The following is a 21,451-nucleotide window of genomic DNA, read 5'->3' as shown; positions in this document are numbered from 1 at the left end:
AATGTAGTTGGTCAAGGGAGGCGCAAACTCAAAAAGGTTGAAAACCTCTGGTGAAATCTCTTCAGGGCAGGGGATTGTCCTCTTATCCTTTTTTCATCATGCACACTGATAATGTAAGAAACAAACAATGGGTGGCATTCAATTAATATTTATGCTAGCACAGAGATTAGCTCTAGTGCAATGGGTCTCCCCTCCCTCCCAATCCTCTACCTCTGCATGCCCTATGTCAGGGGTGGCCAACTCCCAAGAGACTGCGATCTACTCACAGAGTTTAAAACTGGTAGTGATCTACCCCCTTTAGGGGGATTCAAGTCAAGGTAGTTGAGCTTTTATTTAGGAAGGAAAGCCCTGTTTTGGGGGGTTCAGGTCGAAGTTGTTGAGCTTTTTAGGGAGGAGCCAGTGATCTACCGGTAGATCACAATCTACCTGTTGGACTTGCCTGCCCTATGTCATCCTCAAATCTGCTCTGGAGGGTTGGTGGGGAGCTCCAAAGCAGATGGGGGTGCATGGGGGGTGAAGATTCAATTGTGCAAGAGAAAACTTTGTGTCAGCAGAACATTCTCCTTAGTGCAACGCTGAACACAACCCAATGTATCTGAAGCACTTTGAGCACTCAGATTGCTGTTAATGGAAACTATTATCGTTATCATTATTATTTGTCGTGGGGCGCCAGCTCAACACTTCACATTGGTAAGGAAACACCGTTTAAATGCTGTAATGGATGGCTGCACCAACATGACCTCAGATCTTTTTCAAAGGATTTGCTGTTCCACTGTAGGATACTGTAGTCATATATAGCTACCTCCTGAAATGATCGCTGAAATTCCTTCTTGTTCATGCATGACGTTTGGGATGAGTCTTGCATATCCCTGAAATTTGTCATCTCTTTCAAGAGGATATAAGATACCTCCTTCAGATGTATCTGAATCATTTAAAAGTATCTTAGTGGGGGAGACACGTAATACATTGTGCAGGTTAACCTGAAATAAATTTGATAGGCACCTGCCATGTGTGGCAGGACAGAGTCTCATAACACAAAGATGTGCTCTCCCAAGCCCACATTTGCAGCATGTTTGCACTTCTGTCTCAGCAACAGCTACTTGGTCATGTCCACAGAATGTAAGATGGCAGGATCCCCCAGGATGTGCTTTATGAGGAGCTGGGTTCAGGTACGAGGCCTGTTGGCAGACCAACTCTGCCTTATAAAGGTAAAGGTAAAGGTACCACTGACCATTAGGTCCAGTCACAGACGACTCTGGGGTTGTGGCGCTCATCTCGCTCTATAGGCCGAGGGAGCCAGCGTTTGTCCGCAGACAGCTTCCGGGTCATGTGGCCAGCATGACTAAGCCGCTTCTGGCAAACCAGAGCAGTGCATGGAAATGCCGTTTACCTTCCCACCAGAGTGGTACCTATTTATCTGCTTGCACTTTGACATGCTTTTGAACTGCTAGGTGGGCAGGAGCTGGGACTGAACAACGGGAGCTCAGACCGTTGTGGGGATTCAAACCGCCGACCTTCTGATCAGCAAGCCCTAGGCTCTGTGGTTTAACCCACAGCGCCACCCGCGTGCATTATAAAGATGTCTGCAAATGTGGCATGAAGGCTGGCAACAACAACCCTGCCCTGTGGGAATCCCTTGCAGATGACTGCAGCAGCCAGAGGAGAATGCTAGGAGTAGTGCAGAGAGAAGCAACACCTTGGTGCATCTGGAACAGCAAAACCAGACGCCTTCACCTGCCTCATCTGCAATAAAACATGTCGTTCCCGTATTGGTCTCCACAGACACAGCAGGCACTGTAACTCTTCCAATGGTTTCACTTTACCCCTGCATTCTTCCATTGTCTCTTGAGACAGACCGATGCCAACAATAATGCAGAGAGAGAGAGAGAGAGAGAGAGAGTGAGTGAGTGTGTTTGTTCGGGTTGTGTGCATTGACCCTGTCTGTTCAGCAGGGCTGCTACTTCATTTCTAGATCTGCAGCAAAAAATTATTGGTTCAAACAAGGTGAAAGTGCAGAGTTAAAAATAGAAGTTGCCTCTGGAAAATGTAAAGGGAAGATGCAAGCAGCACATCTGAGCACACTGTGCTGAGCCTGAGCTCTGGAGGCGATGATGGAATAGCTTTAGGGCTCTTATTTACACATCCCAGCAGCTGTACTCATATCTATGAAGGATTTTCCAAGCGGAAACCCAGCTCACAAACGCTGCGGTAATTTGCTAAAGAATCCTGTTCCAGCACTTCCTAAAAACGTGTCCCTCCTGAACTCTCCATACACTTTGCTTCCTTGAGTCTCCTTGTTTCTTTATTTTTTTAAATCAAAGTTATCACAGAGTACTTTTCCGAAGCGGAAAACTATATGTTACAAAGAACTAGGGGTGGGTGGAATGGCCTTTATCTAGTTCAGGCATCCCCAAACTTGGCCCTCCAGCTGTTTTGGGACTACAATTCCCATCATTCCTGACCACTGGTCATGTTAGCTAGGGATGATGGGAGTTGTAGTCCCAAAACAGCTGGAGGGCCGAGTTTGGGGGTGCCTGATCTAGTTCATTTCTGTTTTTCATGTGTTGACTGGTATGTTCCGTTCCATTTCCACGCAGATGTGTTTTTTTTAAAGGGAAAACTCACACAGATGTAGTTGTTTTAACTATAATTTTGATGTGGTCTCCCCACACACCCCTTAGTGTTCCTGTTACACGTGTTGAAAATCTTACAGCAGTTCCTGTGGGAATGACAGCATTTTATAATGTGCCATCAGTCTCAAGAGAGACCACACAGAAAAAAATTAAGCAGCCTGCATGGACTAATGAGCGCTGCCTAGGATTATAATGTGTCATTGTCTTATTTATTGGTTTTCATTTTAGAATCATTCCTATTTTCCTTGTTCATCGGCCCAAGAACAACGTCCCTTATGCGACTGTGGAAGAGGAGCTAATTGGAGAATTTGTGAAATACTCCATTAGAGATGGGAAAGAAATAAACTTCCTGCGGAGAGACTCGGAAGCTGGCCAGAAATGCTGCACCTTTCAGCACTGGGTATATGAAAGAACCAGCGGCAGTTTGCTTGTAACAGATATGCAAGGTGAGCATCTCATCGCCGCATGGCCATGTTTGATGTAAAGCTGATGGAAGTGTAGCAGCTGATGAGTGAGCGATGAAGTCCCTGGTTCAAGCCTCACTTCAGCCAGAGGTTCACTGGCTGACGTCAGGCAAACCATTAATCTCACAGACAAAGCCCTGTCCCCATATCTGCGGTATCAGTAATGCCATCCTCCCAACATTGGCGTCAATGGGTGGGTAGAATGGCAGTGGTAGGGTTGCATAGCCACACTGGCGGGAAGGATAGGTCTGCTCCACTAGTGTATCCATGCAGCTCAGACCTTGCCACTGCCCAGCCCTGTCCAAATAAGCTGCAGAAAGGCTGGTGTTGGGGAGGCCTCTTTGCAGCTCCACCCACTACATGGGCTGCTACTGTGTAGTATGGTGAAAATTAGGGGTGCACAAGCATGGAAGTGAATTCTTCCACCTTCAAGCATTCTTCCCAAAGCTTGAAATTCCATCTGGGCGTCAAAGAAGGGATAGAGCACTACGTTTCTTTTTTTGTTAGCCTGAAGCTACAAAGGAAGGAGCTTCCTCTGCTCTATGACCAGCACAAAAGCAGAGCTGTGTGTGTGTGGTTTTTGTTGTTGTTGTTGTTGTTGTTGTTGTTGTTGTTGTTGTTGTTGTTGTTGTTTTGCTGTTCTGTATGATGGGGAGGAGGCCCCCCTCAATGGACGGTGGCACTTAGAACAGTAACTAAGTTTAACCTGTAAGCTTCTATAAATGTCAGACATCACGCGACCCACTCTAAACAATGTTGGTTTTTGTATTTGGTAAAATGGAAAGGAGAATTCCCTGGATGCCTAGATCCAGGGCAAGTACTCTCTGGTGAGACACCCAGCAGAGATTTAAAATTAAAAAACATGCAGCAAAGTAAAGCATGGAAATGTGGGCTTTAAAATATACCCCCTTGTAAATTGCTTCCAAACCTCCCCACTTCCCTTAGCATAGAAAGAGACGACATGTTTGTCAAGTTAAAAAAGGTTTATTTCCAAACTCTTCAAGAGGTCAGATTCATGTTGTTTTCCATACAGCGGCAAGAAACGGCAGGCAATATAACTTCGTTTCAAAATGGTAAAATGTTTCTAAATTATTTGTATAAAAACACAAAAAATGGTTTGCTTAAGCCACATGGCCTAAGCTTGGAGCATCCAGCTTAGACATCCTTCTGTTATGTATTCAGTGATCTGTGTTTGCCTGAGGTTGAGTCTGGACTAAGGATTCTGAGCTCCTGTGTTCTGATTCAATACATGATGTCCAATCACAGAACATTTCAGAATTTGGGCCTCTGCCATTGGCCCTTGAACTCTGAGTCATGATTCGCAGCTTGGAAGTTTAGACAGCCCATCATGTTGGGAGTGGGAGTGGCCCAGGCTTTCAGGAATGTATATAAGCAGTTGCTTTGCCCCTGTTTCCCAGTTATGTAGTTCAATAAAGGATCTTGCTGTTTTTGCTGTGTCCTGCCTCCTGGGAACCCACCTACACTTCACCTTCCTGGTCGGGTTCACATGGAAGAACAAAGAGTTTGGTAACCCTCCCTCCCACAATCTATTGTTGCAGTTGGTGCTCAGCTGGTTTTTCCTGTGGCTCTTGCCCTGGGCCCAAGTTGGGTAGAGGTTTGTAAGCTGAAAGCGTGACTAATCCATGATCAGGTCACCCTTTCAGTAGCTGCTTCAGGCTGGATGCCTGCAGGTACAGTACATCACTGACTACAGTAGAACTCCTGTCAAAAGATTTATGGATATTTCCTTTTCTCCAGCCTCCTCAAGGCTGCAGCTCTTTTCATTCAGAATGTGTTACCTACTGTCAGAGGAAAGAAATGAATTATCTACCTGCTGTGGCAAGTATTCAGCTTCCACAATGGTGCTATATTCAACTAATATAACAAATGCAGCAAGAAATTCCTACATTTTCCCACTGCAGGTAACCGGTTTGAAAAGAGGATAGAAAGCATTATAGATTCTTTTTTAAAAAAGAAATGTGCAGTGTTCATTTCAGCTCATCTATTACTCTTCACAAGGTCTTATTGTTCGGTTCACACTTTGGCACACAAGCTCAGCTGGGTGTACTCCCAAGGGAAGCAAGCCCTCTGCCAACACAGCAGAGGTTTTGCTGGTGCAGGCAGCAATTGGGCTGTGCACAGTAGGCTGGGCTGGAAGCTCCTGCCTCAGTTGTTCACTGAGCTGCTCTCCTATGGCTACTGGCAGTGAATGGGCTGGCCTGGGAATGCCTGCACTCTCTTTTGTGTGCTCACAGAGCCATTCTCACCTGTGGCACTGCTGTGTTGAAGCTGCTAGCAGTGATTGGGCTTGGCTGGAACCACTTGCCTGCCCACATTCCCCCAACATGCAATGACTGGCCCACATTCAGCTGCAGTCTGTGTTGTGGCTGCTCTAAGATGGTTAAGTCCACAGTCTAAAATTACTGCATTACTGAGTGTGTCTTGTACTAGTCACATTTTGCAAAAAAGAGGTTTCAGCAATGCAATGTTGGGACTGCTGGATTTCAGTGCCTCTCTGCCTGTGAGCAGGCCTCACCGAGGTGCATTGGGCACAATGGCTTGTGACCAACCAAATCAGCACAGTCCAACTTTTCATACCAAGTGGGCCACCAGAGTACTTCAACATGGAAAATGCAGCCTCACACTGCCTTGTCGTGTGAGGGTGGGGGAGCAAGGCCAAACTTTGATGCACATCCCCAGTCCGTGCACTGCCTTCCCATAGCCAGTTAAGTGAAGTGCTGGGCTTTGGGAAGGAGGTGGGAGGGTCCTATAGCCCTCCCACCTTCTTCCCCAAGCTGGGAAACTGCTAACAAGGCTTTGGGAAGGAAGAGGAAGGGCTCTAGGATCCTGTCAGAGCCCTCATGCTTCCTTCCCAAAGCCCAGCGCCTCCTTACCCAGCTTTGGGAAGGCAGTGTGAGGGCTGTGCATGTCAAATGTTGGCAAGGGCCGCGTGTGGCCCTTAAGCCACACATTGGACCACTCTGAACTAAATCATTCCATGCATGGGACAACTTCTGTGATCGCAACAGAAGGAGGTGATGTTCTGTGGAGCTCACTTGGCCATAGTGATCATTGTGCCTTGGCCCCTTCCCTTGTGTCTTACCCTCATCTAGGTATCTCACACAAAAAGAGGAAGGCAGAGAACTACACGCCCCAGTCTAATCTCCTTGGAGGAAGGGCAGAGTAAAAATGCAATAAATAAATACTCAACTGCATTCCACCCTGTGAGTTGTGATCTTTGCGGGTTCAGGATCCCCACTGCAGATCTTTATTGGGACACCAGAGCCAAACAAAGAGCGGGGGTTGGATCCAAAAAGTCTGCCTGAGCTGAGGCAGTTCATCAAGAGGCACAGTAGTGGGGCAAGAGGTGTAGATAAGCCCTAAGAGGAACAGATGCTTCAGAGTAGACCTTTATTCAATGACAGTGCTGAATGAATAACCTGCCTTGGAGAAATGAAATATTTGTGATGGTGTATACAGAGAGTGTGATGGATAGCATCTGTAACCAGCAGTGAAGCCAATAAAAACTGCATTAATATATAAAGCTTTTCTATACCTGAAATACCCCTGTGTGATGCCGGCTTGCTGTTTTATTTTGTAGGTGTAGGAATGAAACTAACCGACGTTGGCATAGCAACACAGGCCAAAGGGTGAGTGAAGCAGCGCCATTTTTTAATGACCTGGTTTCTCCCCCCCCCCATTGTTGTATCAGCCTTGTGATGTTGCAAACTTAATAGAGAAGGTTGCAGCACGCAGCATCCATTTTATGCCACAGCTCTTAAAAGCAAAATGCATTTCAGTACGGCTTTCTTGCTGACTTCTTCTGGTGGATAAAATGTTAATGGAACCTTCCTTTTGAAAAGACTCGTTGGTTTGCTTCTGGGAGAGGGAGTGATAAACACACTGCAGACACTCTTGGTTGTTGTCCTCCGCCCCCCCCCCCCCGCCCCCATACAGTATCATGTTCCACCTAACCCATCTGGGAACAAACCATCATTCTTCCTAACAGGGTGTGTGTGGGGGAGAAGCAGCAGCCAAAGGACATAGTATTATTATTTTGCTCAAATCCATTATCAGAGTTCACCAATGTAGAGCTCACAATATTAGAGTTAATATCAGTGCAGACATCACTGGCACAGAATGCACAAACCCAGCTCTACCCACATACTTTTGCTGTGTTAGCCAGTACAAGGTGAATCAAAAGCTTCCTTGATAAAAGAGAAGCATTAAGGGGGAAGCAATGGGCGAAGGTAACAAATTACAGTATTAAACCAAGAAATGATGTGTTGGAATTCTATGAAAACAAATTATGTGGGTGGGTTTTTAAAAATACATTTTTTATGAATTTAAACAGAGTTGGCATGTTATGCTAAAGATTTAGAACCCTAGTTGCATGGGAAAAAAATCATTTCATCCTTTCCTTGCTTTGGTTACTCCTAAAAGACTTCATCAAAGTTTATGCATATTCTATATGCTTCCAAGAGTCTGCTTAGGTTCAGCAATTCGCATACAGGCTGTAAAAAAGTGAAATAGGGGACAAGGTGTATTCAACATAAATTCTTCTAAATAAGAAAGGAGATAGGAAAGATATTTTTAAATGATCCATAGTGGCTATGAATATTTTCCTCAAGAAAAACTAGCTGGGTGCGGGGAGAATAAAATAATGTACTAGGAAAGAAAAAGGAAATGTTTACATTGATGGAAGGAAACTGAAGCAATGATGTAATGCAGCCTACTCAGAATGGTCTGCTTTGTCTTTATATACAAATTGCCCAGAGTACCATATCATGCAAATCACTGAGAATCACGATGCTAATTTGCAAGTGAAAGCAGAGGTGGGTGGATAAGAAAATTCAACAGGCTGCCATCAACTACGTAGTTAGAAACTAGGAGCCACCAGAAATGCAAAACAACATGATTCCACAGAGGATCTTTCCATTTTCTTGCCCTCAACATGTACTTCTGCGTTTTTTAAAAGAGTAATGGTGGACTAATGTGGTCTCTTGTTTGCCTGTTTGTTTATATATTTATTAGTGTTAGCGGGGCTGTGTTAAGCATTTCCGATGCTGTGGTGCAAAGCTCCCTCCGCCCTCCCCCCCATTTCCCAGAGTTGTCCACCCTTTTTTAGGGAGGACGGCGCTGCCGGTGGGGCTGGAGGAGGCAGGCAGCAGCTTGAGGGTGGCTCCTCCAGCGGGGAAGAGGCAGACGCTGGACACGGCGCCCCCCGGCTCAGCTGGCCGCTTCATGCCACGGTGGCAACGGCAGACGGAGGCTCCGGGCGTGGTGCTGCTTTGGCGCAGCATGGCAGAGGCAGGCAAGGGTGACGAGCTGATGCTGGGAGGTGCCGCGTCCAGCCTCCGCCTCTTCTCTGGCACCCTCCAGAACTTGGCGCCCCAGGCCACTAGCCTCTATGGGTAAGACGCCCCTGAGTGTTAGTTATCAGGATTTGTATTTATAACCAGCTATTCATCAAATGGTCCCAGGGCAAGATACAAAAAGACATTTACAGTGGTGCCTCGCAAGACAAAATTAATTCGTTCCACGAGTCGTTTCGTATTGCGAAAAATTCGTCTTGCGAAGCACGGTTTCCCATAGGAATGCATTGAAATTTTCGTCTTGCGAAGCACGACCATAGAAAAATTCGTCTTGCGAGTCACCTAAAAAATCGCAAAAACCTTTCATCTAGCGAGTTTTTCGTTGTGCGAGGCATTCGTCTTGCGAGGTACCACTGTAAAATAAAAAAATAATGTGTAATTACAACCATAACATAAAAACCACAAAGCAACCAATTATCAGAATAACGTAACTGCATCACGTAACTACAGTATACAGCAACAGAAGAGGAGGGAAGATAGCCATTCAATCAAAGACCTGAGTCCTTTCTGATGGTAGTGCAACCTCTTCCTTATGAGAGGATTACTCACTTAATGCCAGGGCTGGGCCAAGACATTTTGGCACCCGAGCAAGCAACAAAATGCCCCCCAGGGAAGAAGGGGTGTGTGAAGATCTACATCAGGAACAAGGGTGTGTGGAGACCAACAGTGTTTCCTATTTGCCGAGAGGCCACTGCAGAGGCAGCATTGCGGGGGGGGGGGGCTGCTGGGACGACGACAGACCCATCTTCCAATGAGTGTGTCGCAGCTGTCGCTGCCACCGTGGCAACAACAGCACCGAGAGGTACATTCCTAGAAAGCCAGATCTGCTACCCCTGTGGATCCTGCCACCTGAGGCAGTCGCCTCACCTTGTCTCATGGATAGGGCAGGCCTGCTTAATGCAGAAGCTGTCCAAGACTTCAGGCAGAAGGCCTTCTCAGTCTTGCTTACTGAGAGCCACAGCACAACAGCACTCTGCCTACCTGTGATTCCCAACAACTAGTATTGTCTCTGAGGTACTGCAACTAGGAGCCATTGACAGGCTTCCTAATATATAGACTTTGTGTACAAATTGAGGGTTGCGATATATTTCAATACTGTTGTGACATTTTGATTTCGTTTTGGCCAACTTAACTTTATTATGAAAATTAAGTAGGTTATACGTTGTTGCTGTTGTTTAAAAAAATAGTAAGTAAACAAGGAAATTGGAAGTTCTTAAAAAAAAAAATCTTAATTCACTATCCCAGTGCATATTTTCCCCAGTGTCGAATGTTTTTAATTCTTGAGGTCATTACCTTTTTTTTCATCTGCCTTGTATTCTTGGTAGATTTTGAGTGAGGAGAAAAGATACTCTAATGTCTTCACAGGTTTATAAAATGCCATTAAGGCTAAGCACTTTGAATAATTCATGACCATTTATTTTCTTCCTTTTGACAATATACGTTTTTAATGAGCATACAATATGTGTTGCAGAAGATCGCACTGATTAATATTCTGCACAATATTTCCTGCAATGGCCAAATCCCATTAATCTTTCCCTAAGACAGCGTAAAGAATTCTGGGAAGATACTACTTGACTGGGAAGGAATGCTGTTGGTTCTCAGCAATATTTTAGCCACAGTTGTGTGTGTGTGTTTTAAAGAAAGTTTATGGCAGAATTGTTCACATCACAGGAGCGCAAACTGTGTCCCAAACTGAACAGAGGATGCACTCAAATTTAAATAGAGGGATTGCAAAAATACAAGTGAGATTTTGGTTTTGGCAAACTCCTCAGGTTTAAATGTTATTATTTATTTCATTTCCTATGTTGCATATATTAAAAAAAAACCTGTTAAAACAATTTATAGCAATCAAAAATTACTACATGTTCATACAGTTGAACACCTTGCGAGTTGAACGTTTTGGCTCCTGAACACCACAAATCCGGAACCCAAACGTCCAATGTGGCTTCCGCGGCTTCCAATTGGCTGCAGGCCACACCTTGGTTTCTGAAAGTTTTGGAAGTTGAACAGACTTCTGGAACGGATTCTGTTTGACTTCCGAGGTAGCCTACCACTGTATATAAAAACAATTTTAATTCAATGCACATAGTGACTAGGATAAAATTGTCTAAAGCTTACTGGTGTGTATCTTGCACTGTGTATAAAAGCAACACAGATACAGTGGTACCTCGGGTTAAGAACTTGATGTGTTGTGGAGGTCTGTTCTTAACCTGAAACTGTTCTTAACCTGAGGTACCACTTTAGCTAATGGGGCGTCCTGCTGTTGCCGCGCTGCCGCCAGGTGATTTCTGTTCTCATCCTGAAGTAAAGTTCTTAATCCGAGGTACTATTTATGGGTTAGCGGAGTCTGTAACCTGAAGCGTCTGTAGCCCGAGGTACCACTGTACCTTCATTTTTAGACTCCATTTGGGAGCTTGGCTGTGGACCCTCCTATGAGGTACACCTATGTGGGGGTTCTCACAATAAGCTCTGTGACACTCCTCTGATTTCTAAATTGGTCTCAAGAGAAACAGACCTCCCTGAGGAGCTCACTGCTATGCTAATTCACCTGTCCCAAATGAGTACTGGATTTTGACGTTTACTGACTTGTGTGGAAAGAAGCTGTAGGGAATATCAGCCACAAGCACCCTGCTCTCCTAACTTATAAATTATCTCTCATATTTAACAATGTCAAAGGAACATACTATGCTGATGGTTCTCTCGCCGTCGGTAGCCCTTTGCAAACACCTCTTCTCCTGTCCCCGATGCCTTGAATAATGCTGGTGAGACAAATCCACTCGCATTACGATATCCGTATATGAAAACACAACAGAAATTGAATGAAACCATTTTCGAAGCAAAAATAGCACCATATTTGGTTGCAAATCTTGCAAGATGTGCTGGAGTTTTTGGAGTTTTTGGATCAAACAGTTCCTTGCTTCAGCAGCTCTTACAGGATGAAGTTGACTTTAAAAAAATGGGGCTATTTGATTACTGTGTAATACTCAGTCAGCCTCTAGCAAGTACAGTGTTGAGCTTCTGGGTTTGTGGCATGTCTCTTAAGATTAAGAGCAGGGTACAGATGGTGCCGACTGTAGCCTTTGTTTATGCATCATGGCATGAACTTTGCAAAAGCCTGGCTTTTGGCCCATGCAGTCTCCCTCTTGATCCAGTCAACTGAGTCTGAATGATGGTGGGAAGGTGCTCATCTCTTGATTAGTGCAGGGTTGTACCTTGAGTTTGAATCTGGGTTCTCCTGCATGTGAAACATAAGCCTGTTCCACCTGGCTCCCCCTGTATCCCTTGTCCTCCTGGTGTCAGTGATTGAGTCTTAGGGTTGTGGGAAGGCAAATGTCCTATAGTTTGATATGTGGCTGAGAGGGTAGGCAACCACTCTGTGGAACTTGCAGTATAGAGTGTTTTGTCCAGGCATGCAAAAAGTGAGAGGGGTCATTTCCCCCACCTCCTCCTGGGGGTTGGGGGAGGTTAAACCTCCACCTCCTGCTTCCAAACCAGAGCCACCGAAGGTAGCTGCTAATAATCAGCGTGTTTCCATGGCTGCCCTTGTTGCATGTCTTGGCCTCTCCTTTTGACTGTTTGTGGGAAAAGTTTTTTCCTTCCTGAATGGCCCTTGAACTTTGTTGCAGTAAGGACCATGTTGAGGGTGGGGAAGCATGTGCTGGGGTGTGTGTGTGTTTATTATCCTATTATTGGCTCCCTCCTTGTGTGGGCGGGCATGTGGGCATCATTGCAAACACAATTCCTGATTACTATTTATTAATTTGTGAATCACTTTCCCCATATGTCTCAATGCTATTTATAAACATGCCATAAAATAAAGCTGCAAATACTGTTTAAAATAGTACAGAGAAAACACAGTTGAGGATAGGTTTAAAAACAGAACAAAATGAAGACCTAAAACAGAGACCTTTTCACCCCACTAGCAAAGCTGGCCAAAGCAAAACATCTCCACAGAATTGGTAGGCAGACACTGAGGGAGTTCTGTTGTTTTTAGGTTTCTCCCCCCCCCTGTATTTTCTGGGTCATGTCTTACCCCCTTCCATCCATTCCACTGACCAGAGCTGGCCCTACCATTAGGCAGAGTGAGATGGCTGCCTCAGGCAGCAGGTGGTGAGAGGCAGCTGTGGTAGGCCTCTGGCTGTTGCTCCTGAGCCCTACACCCTCTGTTGGTGAACAGAGCTGCATATATCACACAGCTCCCTGACCTGGGGCCCTAACCCATCCTACTGGAGAACACTATCCTGTCTCCTGTCTTGAAATAAGAATTAACCTGCCAGACCAGTTGGCTTCTGAACACGGAATGAAGAGGAGGCACCATCTTGACCTTCACCTCGGGCAGCACAGTGTCCTAGGATGGCCTTCCTGCTCACATGGGAGCAGCATATACCTCCTCCTGGCCTGGCATCATTTGAGTCTATGATTGCTCTGTTAATCCTTCTACTTGTGGTTTCCTCCCTCAGTTGCTTACTTGAACGTTCTTGAGTTTTATGTTTTTATTAAAACCCGCTTTCAGCCTTCACAGTAGATGATAGCAATCATAATCATAATAGCAATGTCAATTTCCCGTCACAATGTTCTCGTTACAGTAATGGTTGCTATATAGTTCCAACTCAGTAGAGGGCACACTTTACTCTCTCTGCGTCTCTCTCATACACACAATCTTTTTAAGATTCCCTGTTCAGTCCTCTGGAGGAAGGGAGAATCTAAGCCAATGAAATTAGCCTTTGTTAATCAAATATTTAATCAAGCCCACTCTGCTAGGCCTAAACAAAAGGTAGAGTGTGGCCAGCAGACAGCTTTGCAAGTGCTAAAGCAAAACTTGGGCTGAATGTGAAAGGCTGGAAATGAATAACATTTTCCTATGCAAAAAAACAAAAACAGACAGAAAAGGCCGGTGATTCTGGCCACCCCTTTTTAACATGGTTACAATGGCTTGGTGGCTAAATCAATATGTGGGCCTGAGAGTTTCTGATGTGGTTTTGGAGGAGCCATAGCCTCTCATCTTCTCACATGGGAGTCACTGCAGCATGGCTCCATCTCACAAAACCTATAGGTCTTGGCTCAACACATATTGCTCCCTGAGGTGAAGGACAAGACTGCCTTCACTGTTCCATATATGGTGGTTAACTGGGCCAGCAATTGATTTAAAAAAAACCCACAACAACAGCACTATCAGTAGGGCAGCATTTTTTACTGCATTTGAGGGAAGTAGACTAGTTTAAGGGCACAGGGCATGGCACACACAACTCTGCCCTCCAACCCCTTGCAGAATCCATGCCTCCTGCAGTGGCCATCAAAGGCAACTCCCTCAGTCTACCTAACAGTAGGGCTTGCCCTGAAATTTAATGTCAGAAGCCCAAGATACATGGAACAACTGCTGTGCAGTTTCTCTTCATACCAGTGTTACCCCTGTGGGAAACTGGCTTATCTCTGCCAGAGTGGCAGGAGGTTCCTTTCACATGGTCTGGGATCCTGACATTACCTTTATCATGTGGGAAGCTGCCACGTGGCTTCCTTGCCATGACGTAATATGAGTTGGGGCCATAAACGTGAAAACCAAATGACGTTTGCCTGGGTTGGGCCAGGTTATGGCTCATTATTAGTGATGAAAGTCCAGGAGCCTCGCTGATGGTCCTTTGGCATCAGTAACTCCTATTTCTAATAGTTATGTAGAAGAAGGAGCCACCAACTCAGAAAAGGGAGTTGGGGGTGGTCTCTTAGAAGCAGCTTAAAAAGACTAGATAGCAAAAGCCTGGGGTAATAAACAGTTTCATTCAGCTGTTTGTCATAAAGGACAAAACATGGCTGCCCCTGTGGGAAAACTGGGGGAGGCAGCCATGTTTCCCCCTGTAGAATTTCCTCTCGAGCAAGGGAACGCCATAAAACCCTGTCCCTTCTATGATGGCTTGCTTCATTCTATTGAAAGTGGCACACCAGCTACTCCAGGCTTTGAGCGGATGGAGCATTTTAAAATGGGGAAGGGGACACTTTAAAAATAGAAGCAGTGCTGGTTTGCCTCATAGTGTGAACCTCATGGCTGCAGATTCTAAGGGGGACTAAAGGGTCGACATAGGTTGGTGTGGGTGGGTCTGCTTGGGAATCTGCGGGTTCCTCCTCCGTCTCTAAGGTACATATGCTGCCTCCCATCATGACATAATACACAGCCATCATGACGAGTGACCACTGATAACCTCACCATGCAGGAATGTACCTAATCACCTGGATGATGGCTATCACTGTATCTTGTGGTAGTGATGCCCACAGATTTAACTGTGTGCTGAGTGAATAAGTCATTCCTCTTGTCCATCCTGAATCTCCCAACATTTGGCTTTGTTGGATGACCCTATTGGGTTCTAGTATTATGGGGGGGGGGAGAGGAGGAGGAGAACCTTCTATCCGTTTTGTCTGCACTGTGCTTAATTTTGTACACCTCTGCTGTGTTCTCCCTTAATCACTTTTTTCTGAGCTATAAAGAAGCCAGACATTGCAACCATTTTTTGCAGAGGAGTGTTGCTCAAGCCCCTTCATCTATTTGGTCACCCTCTTCTGCCCCATTTCCAGCTCTTGAAATAGCCCTTTTTGGGGATTGTGTCTGTGCATTACAGACTCATGCACTCTGGATGGAAGCGTCACAAAATGGTTTAGGCTTTCAATCAGCGCCGGTAATAGCTTCACATCATTGTCATCATCGCTAAGATCATCACCAAACGTGTGTGGGAGTGCAAGAAAAGCAGCAGAGCCTATAAAATGTATTACGCTGAAGGTGTGTTTGAAAAACAGTAAGATCTGTGCAATCAGTCAAAGAGCTGTTTCCAATTCCAGGGTGGAATTACATGTTCCATCATGGTCTGGCATAAGGATGTGTTTCTAAGTGGCTTTTCACTGTGCAGGATTACAGATGCTCAGGAATCACGACTTTTGATGTTGCAGCCTTTCCAGTTGGTGTTCTTTCGGCACCAAGAGAATGGAAGGGAGGCGTATTCACTGCTTGTAAAATGTTAAAGTTTAAGAGGTTGTTTATTATAATTGGGGCTGAGGTTGGAGGTAGAGGAATCCATGGGCATGCATGGGCATTTGCAGATCCCTTGTCACTGACACCTCCTAGGGTGAGCTGCATTCAGTAAAGGCCTGTCCTACCCAAGGAAATAAAACACGGGGGCGGGTGGGAACTGTTAGCATTTTTATTAAAACCAGGCAGACAGGCTGAAGAGAGATGAGAATTCCTCGCAGTTGTTAACACCCTAAAAAAACCTGAAAGGATTATATGGCACCCTCAGTCATGATACAAGATAATATTTTGTACAGTTCTCCGCATATCATTGTGCTGTTTCCCCTGATTCTGTCAGGTGGATGTACCTGAACTCCCCCCGCCCCCCCAAAAGAGGAAGAAAAGCAAAAGGAGATAATCAGGGTGAGGTTTTCTAACCTGGATTGAACTCTAGAAAGGAGCGAGCAGCGATTCTGCAGCATGATTCAGTTTGAACTGGGGGCTTTACAAATGCACTTTTGATTTCCCAAACTGGGCTCCTTCAGGAAGGAATATAAATTGAATGAATGAATGAATGAATGTTTAGCTCTTGTAAGATATCTATTTATTTAAAGTTGGATGCTGATAGGTATAAATAAATACATACTGCTTTTAATGAAAGGCAAACTATTCTTTGTGGTTATGTGAGCAACAATCCCTCATGTTGTCTGTGCAGTTCTGCATAAGTACAGTTGGGGGTGGGGTCCTGAGATTCTTCTTTTCAAAAGCAGAGGGCACAATTTATCAAGTGTAAGGACATGGAATCCTTTAATTTCAATGAAAGAATGAAGGTCATGTTTAAATCTCTCCCACTGGATTAAAGTTTTGGAAGGCCGTCTTGAGAACTTCAGTACTTGCCATGCCTACTTTAGCGCTTTGTCTACTTCCACTTTGACATACGGCCCTCCAAGGGTTGACCGTGGGTCAATGTGGCCCTTGGCACTCCAAAAAGGTTAGCTACCTCTGCTATAGATGATGGTGCCAGTTGTAATCTCCTTTTTACATGCCATTGTATTTTGCTGAGGCTAGATGTTAAGCTGGTTATTTTCATAGAATCATAGAATTGTAGAGCTGAAAGGGACATCGGGAGTCATCTTGTCCAACCCCCTGCAATTCAGGGATCTCAGCTAAATCATCCATGACAGATGACTTTAGTTGAATATGGGTTGAGTGTGGGTTGAATGTTTTAGCAAGTCTTGCAATTGAGGTGTAGCCTATTTCTCTTAGAAACCAAAAAAGTTTCAATCCTGTCTGTCGGTCTATCTTCTTCTTCAGGTACAAAGGTTTCAAAGGTAACTGCTCCATCTCGTTTATTGAACAGTTCAAGGTCCTCCACCTATGTAATAAATACTGTGAGATGCTGGGACTGAAACCCCTTCAAGCCAGCGGTCAGAAGCAGAGGAAGCCAGCAGCTCCCAAAATCAAGGCACTGCCAACCTCAAGTACTGTAAAGAAAACCGCGGTCAGCACACAGACTGCCAAGAGAACATAGGAACTTGTTTCCTCCCAAAGGAGACATTTCTCATTCTCATCTTTGCAGAATGGACCTCTCTAGAAATACACACTGTACTTTCTGGAACCGAACACTCCAGCAGTGGGGCTCCCTCAGAGCGTTCAACATTCTGCAAGAAGAAAGTCGATAGTCTGGGACACGTGAACATTTGAAAAGATCAGCACCCCCAATACCAAGCATAACCGTTCGCAAAGACTGCCTAAACGGACTTGGGGGGGTGTTATTTGCACAATCTCTCATTTTGGAAGGCTGTGCAGGACTTAGGCCTTTTGGGAAAATTGCATTTTTAGTAGATTTCTTCCATATAACTCAGCTGCTAGGTAAGTCTATAAATATACGTAGGACGTTTCAACCCACGTGAGGTAAAAGCTACACACTCCGGAATGCGTGAACCTGCTTTTCCTGCCTCTTTTTACTCAAATGAAGAACTGCTGTTTCTAGATGTTTCCGAATGCCGGCTTCTCAGACATGCATAACAGGTGCCAGATGCAACGAAGCATATGAGGGATTCACCTGCGGGCCTTAGACATTTGGGTTGTTGGGGTTTTTTGCACTGGTTTTCAATATTATAAGTTATGTCAAAGATATAATGTAAAACAACACAGTGGCATTCACCAGGTGACCTGGGGACTGTGTGGAGCCCACAATGTCTTTATCCTTTAACCATACCCCTAATTAAGCCTTCCGCTGACTTTTGTATAGCAACACATCATGTTTCCTCTGCTAGATGATTTTAACTGTCTAATCTGTCGCTGTTATGAAGAAGTATGAGAGAAAAAGAGAGAGAAATGGGTGTGGGAGTTGTGGGAGTGTGTGTATCTGTGTGTGACGTCAGTGGTTAGAGAAGGCTTCCATGGTGCAGAGTAGAGAGTTTATTGCTGTATTTGTGAGACTTATAACCGAAGAAATAAGAGCCATGCTAATCAGACTGAAGGTCTCAGTGCTGTGTCCTTCCCTAAGAATCCCCACCCCCAGGCTAGCAAATCGTATTCTGTGGTTTAGTGCCTTTAAACATGATTGAAGCTCGACTTGAACCTTGCAGGAAAGGGTGGAGACTGCCTGTTCAAAATAAGACTGACTGTGTGTGGGTGTGGGTGTGTATAAGTGGATGTTACAAATCTGACAACATTTTCTTTCATTGGATTTCAAAGTACGTAGATCTGCAGGAGTAATTCATTTCATTATAACTGAAGCCCTATTAAGATGTTTCCTATATTTCACCCACCCACCGACAGTTTCCAGGTTAATACCACTGTACTAGAATAATGGTTTTGTTTCCTAATTATTTGCACAGTAATAATAATGCTTGTTATACTCCATGCATTTTTTTCTCCAATTAAATTCCTACTGAAACAAGACTTAGCATTGTGAACATGTTGATAATTCGCCTGATGCTGTGAAGGAGTGTACCAACCATTTCCAGGAAACCCCCCCCCCCATCAGTTAATGATAACCAATTCATCAGCAGTTTCTTCCTGTTAAAGGCCTGGCTCCTGTTCATAGGAAACTTTGAAGTCCAAGGGTGAGGAACCTCTAGCTCACAGGCCAATATTAGTGTCATCAGGACCACGCTTTAACCAGCTGAGCTTGACCCATCAGAGGTTCACATTTGGCCTGTGAGGCCATTTCCCCCAAACCACACCCACCTTCCCGTCATATGTGAAGTCAGCTGTGAGGCAGGTGGAGAGGCACAATAGGGAAACTTACAGCGCATTCCTAACTGTGCATTAAGAAGGGAAGGCAGGCTTTGACTCTACCACCTGTTAAATTTGGCCCATGAGGCTAGGATCTGATCAAGGTCTGGCCTACAAAGCCCCACCTCTGCTTTAAATGTCCTTGAAAGCATTGACTTCTCTTGATAGCTCAGCAGGGGGCTCTTAATCTCAGGGTTATGGGTTTGAGCCCCACATTGGGGAAAAGATTCCTGCATTTCAGAGAGTTGGGCTAGAGCAGGGGTCCCCAAACTAAGGCCTGGGGGCCAGATGCGGCCCAATCGCCATCTAAATCCAGCCCGCGGACGGTCTGGGAATCAGCATGTTTTTACATGAGTAGAATGTGTCCTTTTATTTAAAATGCATCTCTGGGTTATTTGTGGGGCCTGCGTGGTGTTTTTATATGAGTAGAATGTGTGCTTTTATTTAAAATGCATCTCTGGGTTATTTGTGGGGCATAGGAATTCGTTCATCCCCCCCCCAATATAGTCCGGCCCCCCCACAAGGTCTGAGAGACAGTGGACCGGCCCCCTGCTGAAAAAGTTTGCTGGCCCCTGGGCTAGAGGACCCATGTGGTCCCTTCTATGATTCTATGGTACTATGAGTATGTCATCCTGTTGAATATGTGTCAAACAAGTCTGGAGGGTTGTATTAATGGAGTTGTGCCACAAAGGCATTATGTTATCTGTGGAGCATTTGCTCATCTTTTTGTCTCACACTCATATCTGAAACAGGTTTTGAGGGTTCTTGAATTAGTACATGGGTCGGTAAACTAAGGCCCGGGGGCTGGATCTGGCCCAATTGCCTTCTGGATCTGGCCCGCGGACAGTCCGGGAATCGCCGCGTGGATTGGCATGGATCTGATTCTGATCATTTGGGCTGTGCAAATCCCCCCCCCCTCACCCTCACACACACTGTGGCGGTGCCTCCTTCCTCCCTCCTCCTGGCTTCTCCCCGCCCTGTGGAGGAAGGGGTCTGGGCTTTGATTGGTGCCAGCAGCAGCAGCAGCAGCAGCAGCGTAATCGCTCAAGCAGCTGCCATTTAAAGCAGTCCCTCTCTGGAGCCCTTTTGCGTGCCGCTCATCGTCTCTCTGCCACTGCCAGCCCTTGCAGCTTGCAAGACACATGAGCCATGGTTGGCTGAGCACCCATCTCAAGCGGCCGCCATTTAAAGCAGCCCCTCTACGGAGCCCTTTCGCGCGCCACTCATCGTCCCGTCATTGCCGCCCGGCCCTCCACAAGGTCTGAGGGACAGTGGACCGGCCCCCTGCTGAAAATTTTTGCCGACCCCTGAATTAGTACAGGAGCCCAAAACTTGTTTACTAGGGATGGCAGTAGGATGCATATGCGCCTCAAAGGAAACGGGTCCTATGTCTTATGTCTTCAGCTCTGAAATAGCTACAGCAAGTTGTGCCAACTTCAAACCTGACATAATAGCTCACCTCGACAGGATAGCAAGTAAGCAGCATGTGCAATATGTTTCTATGGGATCCTAGTATTGGCACATCTCCATTCAAAATTTGCTACAAACGCATTCGTTCAGAAACAAAATATGACCTGCAAAATGCATTAAAGGTAACGTGAGCATCAATTCATAAAAATGGAATTAATCATAATTATTAATTCAATTGAGGGCCAGCCTGCTGTTGTGATTTGAGACCAAAACTAGCTTCCCCATCCCTGCTCTAAGCAACCATCTTCTTTTAAAATCCATGTGAATATTGTTCCACATGCAGCTCTAAATGTACTGTTGACCTTGCATCCTATGCATAGAGGCAATGTGGTTCTTTTTTGTTAGAAGAGCTTTGTATGGCTATTTGCAGGGATTGGAAAGGACCTTCAAGATCGCTAATCCAGCTCTCTGCACTGAGATAGGATTCATCACAGTGCACCAATTATCCCTGCCAGATGTGCTAAAATGTGCACAAATAATTTCTGTTTCAGATTCCTGTTTGTGCCTTTCAGCTGGTCCCTGTTGCCATCTAACCAAAAAGGATAATTTGCTGGGACAGAATTTTAAGAGAAGAAGCCTCAGTGGGGGGTGTGGGTCAGCTGCAGGACAAGTTTGATTCATTAATCAAAATCTTAGCAAGTGTCTTTATCGACAAGTGCTGCAATCAGTTGCCATGACAACAGGCAGCACCATAGCCATTTTTTCAGGCAGGATAATAATAAAAAACCAGCTGTGGGGGCTCATCAACCTGGTTCAGAACGTCTTGGCATTTGAGGGAGTCACATAAATTTCATACAAACTTCCCAAACAAAAGGATTTTTATTTTCATTTTCTTTTTTTAAAAAAAGGATCCCCCTAGTTCAATGATATTTTATTTAGTCTCCACAAAATATTTATTTTATTTCATAAAATGTATATGCCACTTGATTGTAAACAAAAACAAAAAAATCAAAGTTATAATGAAATTATCGTTTAAAACACACTTTAAAACAACTGTGTAAAACTTTGAAAAGTAATTAAAATCAACCATAAGCTAAAACCCAGATTAAAACAGCACACTATATATTTGGATAGGCTTTCCTAAACAAATCTTTTTTTTTTTTTTAGCAGGCACCAAAAAGTGTACAGCAAAGGTACTTTTTTGTCAATCACCAGGGAGTTCCAAAGTCTGGCAGCTCCCACAAAAACAAAAACTGTTTCTTTCAAATGCAGAACAAGTTTTATGTGGCACCTGTAACACTTGCCAGTTCTGCAGATCAAAGTGCTTTAGTGGGC

The 21,451-nt window shown here is 45.0% G+C and overlaps 1 protein-coding gene across 3 annotated transcripts in view; it reads left to right on the top strand.

The window, feature by feature from the left end:
* Positions 1 to 17,940, top strand: part of ALPK2 (alpha kinase 2) — a 59,250-nt gene extending 41,310 nt beyond the window's left edge. For 2 of the 3 annotated variants that reach the window (XM_033163782.1, XM_033163781.1), the window contains exons 11-13: positions 2,862 to 3,079; positions 6,699 to 6,747; positions 16,775 to 17,940. In XM_033163782.1, coding sequence (XP_033019673.1) covers positions 2,862 to 3,079; positions 6,699 to 6,747; positions 16,775 to 16,991 — 484 coding nt within the window. In that variant the 3' untranslated portion in view covers positions 16,992 to 17,940. The remainder of the gene's footprint in view (positions 1 to 2,861; positions 3,080 to 6,698; positions 6,748 to 16,774) is intronic. The other variant, XM_033163783.1, reaches the window with a different exon arrangement.
* Positions 17,941 to 21,451: the final 3,511 nt, after the last annotated feature.

The sequence above is a fragment of the Lacerta agilis genome, chromosome 11, assembly GCF_009819535.1.
Source record: "Lacerta agilis isolate rLacAgi1 chromosome 11, rLacAgi1.pri, whole genome shotgun sequence".
Classification (NCBI taxonomy): domain Eukaryota; kingdom Metazoa; phylum Chordata; class Lepidosauria; order Squamata; family Lacertidae; genus Lacerta; species Lacerta agilis.
Note: the sequence above shows the minus strand (reverse complement) of the source record. Positions and strands in the feature narration are given on the sequence as shown.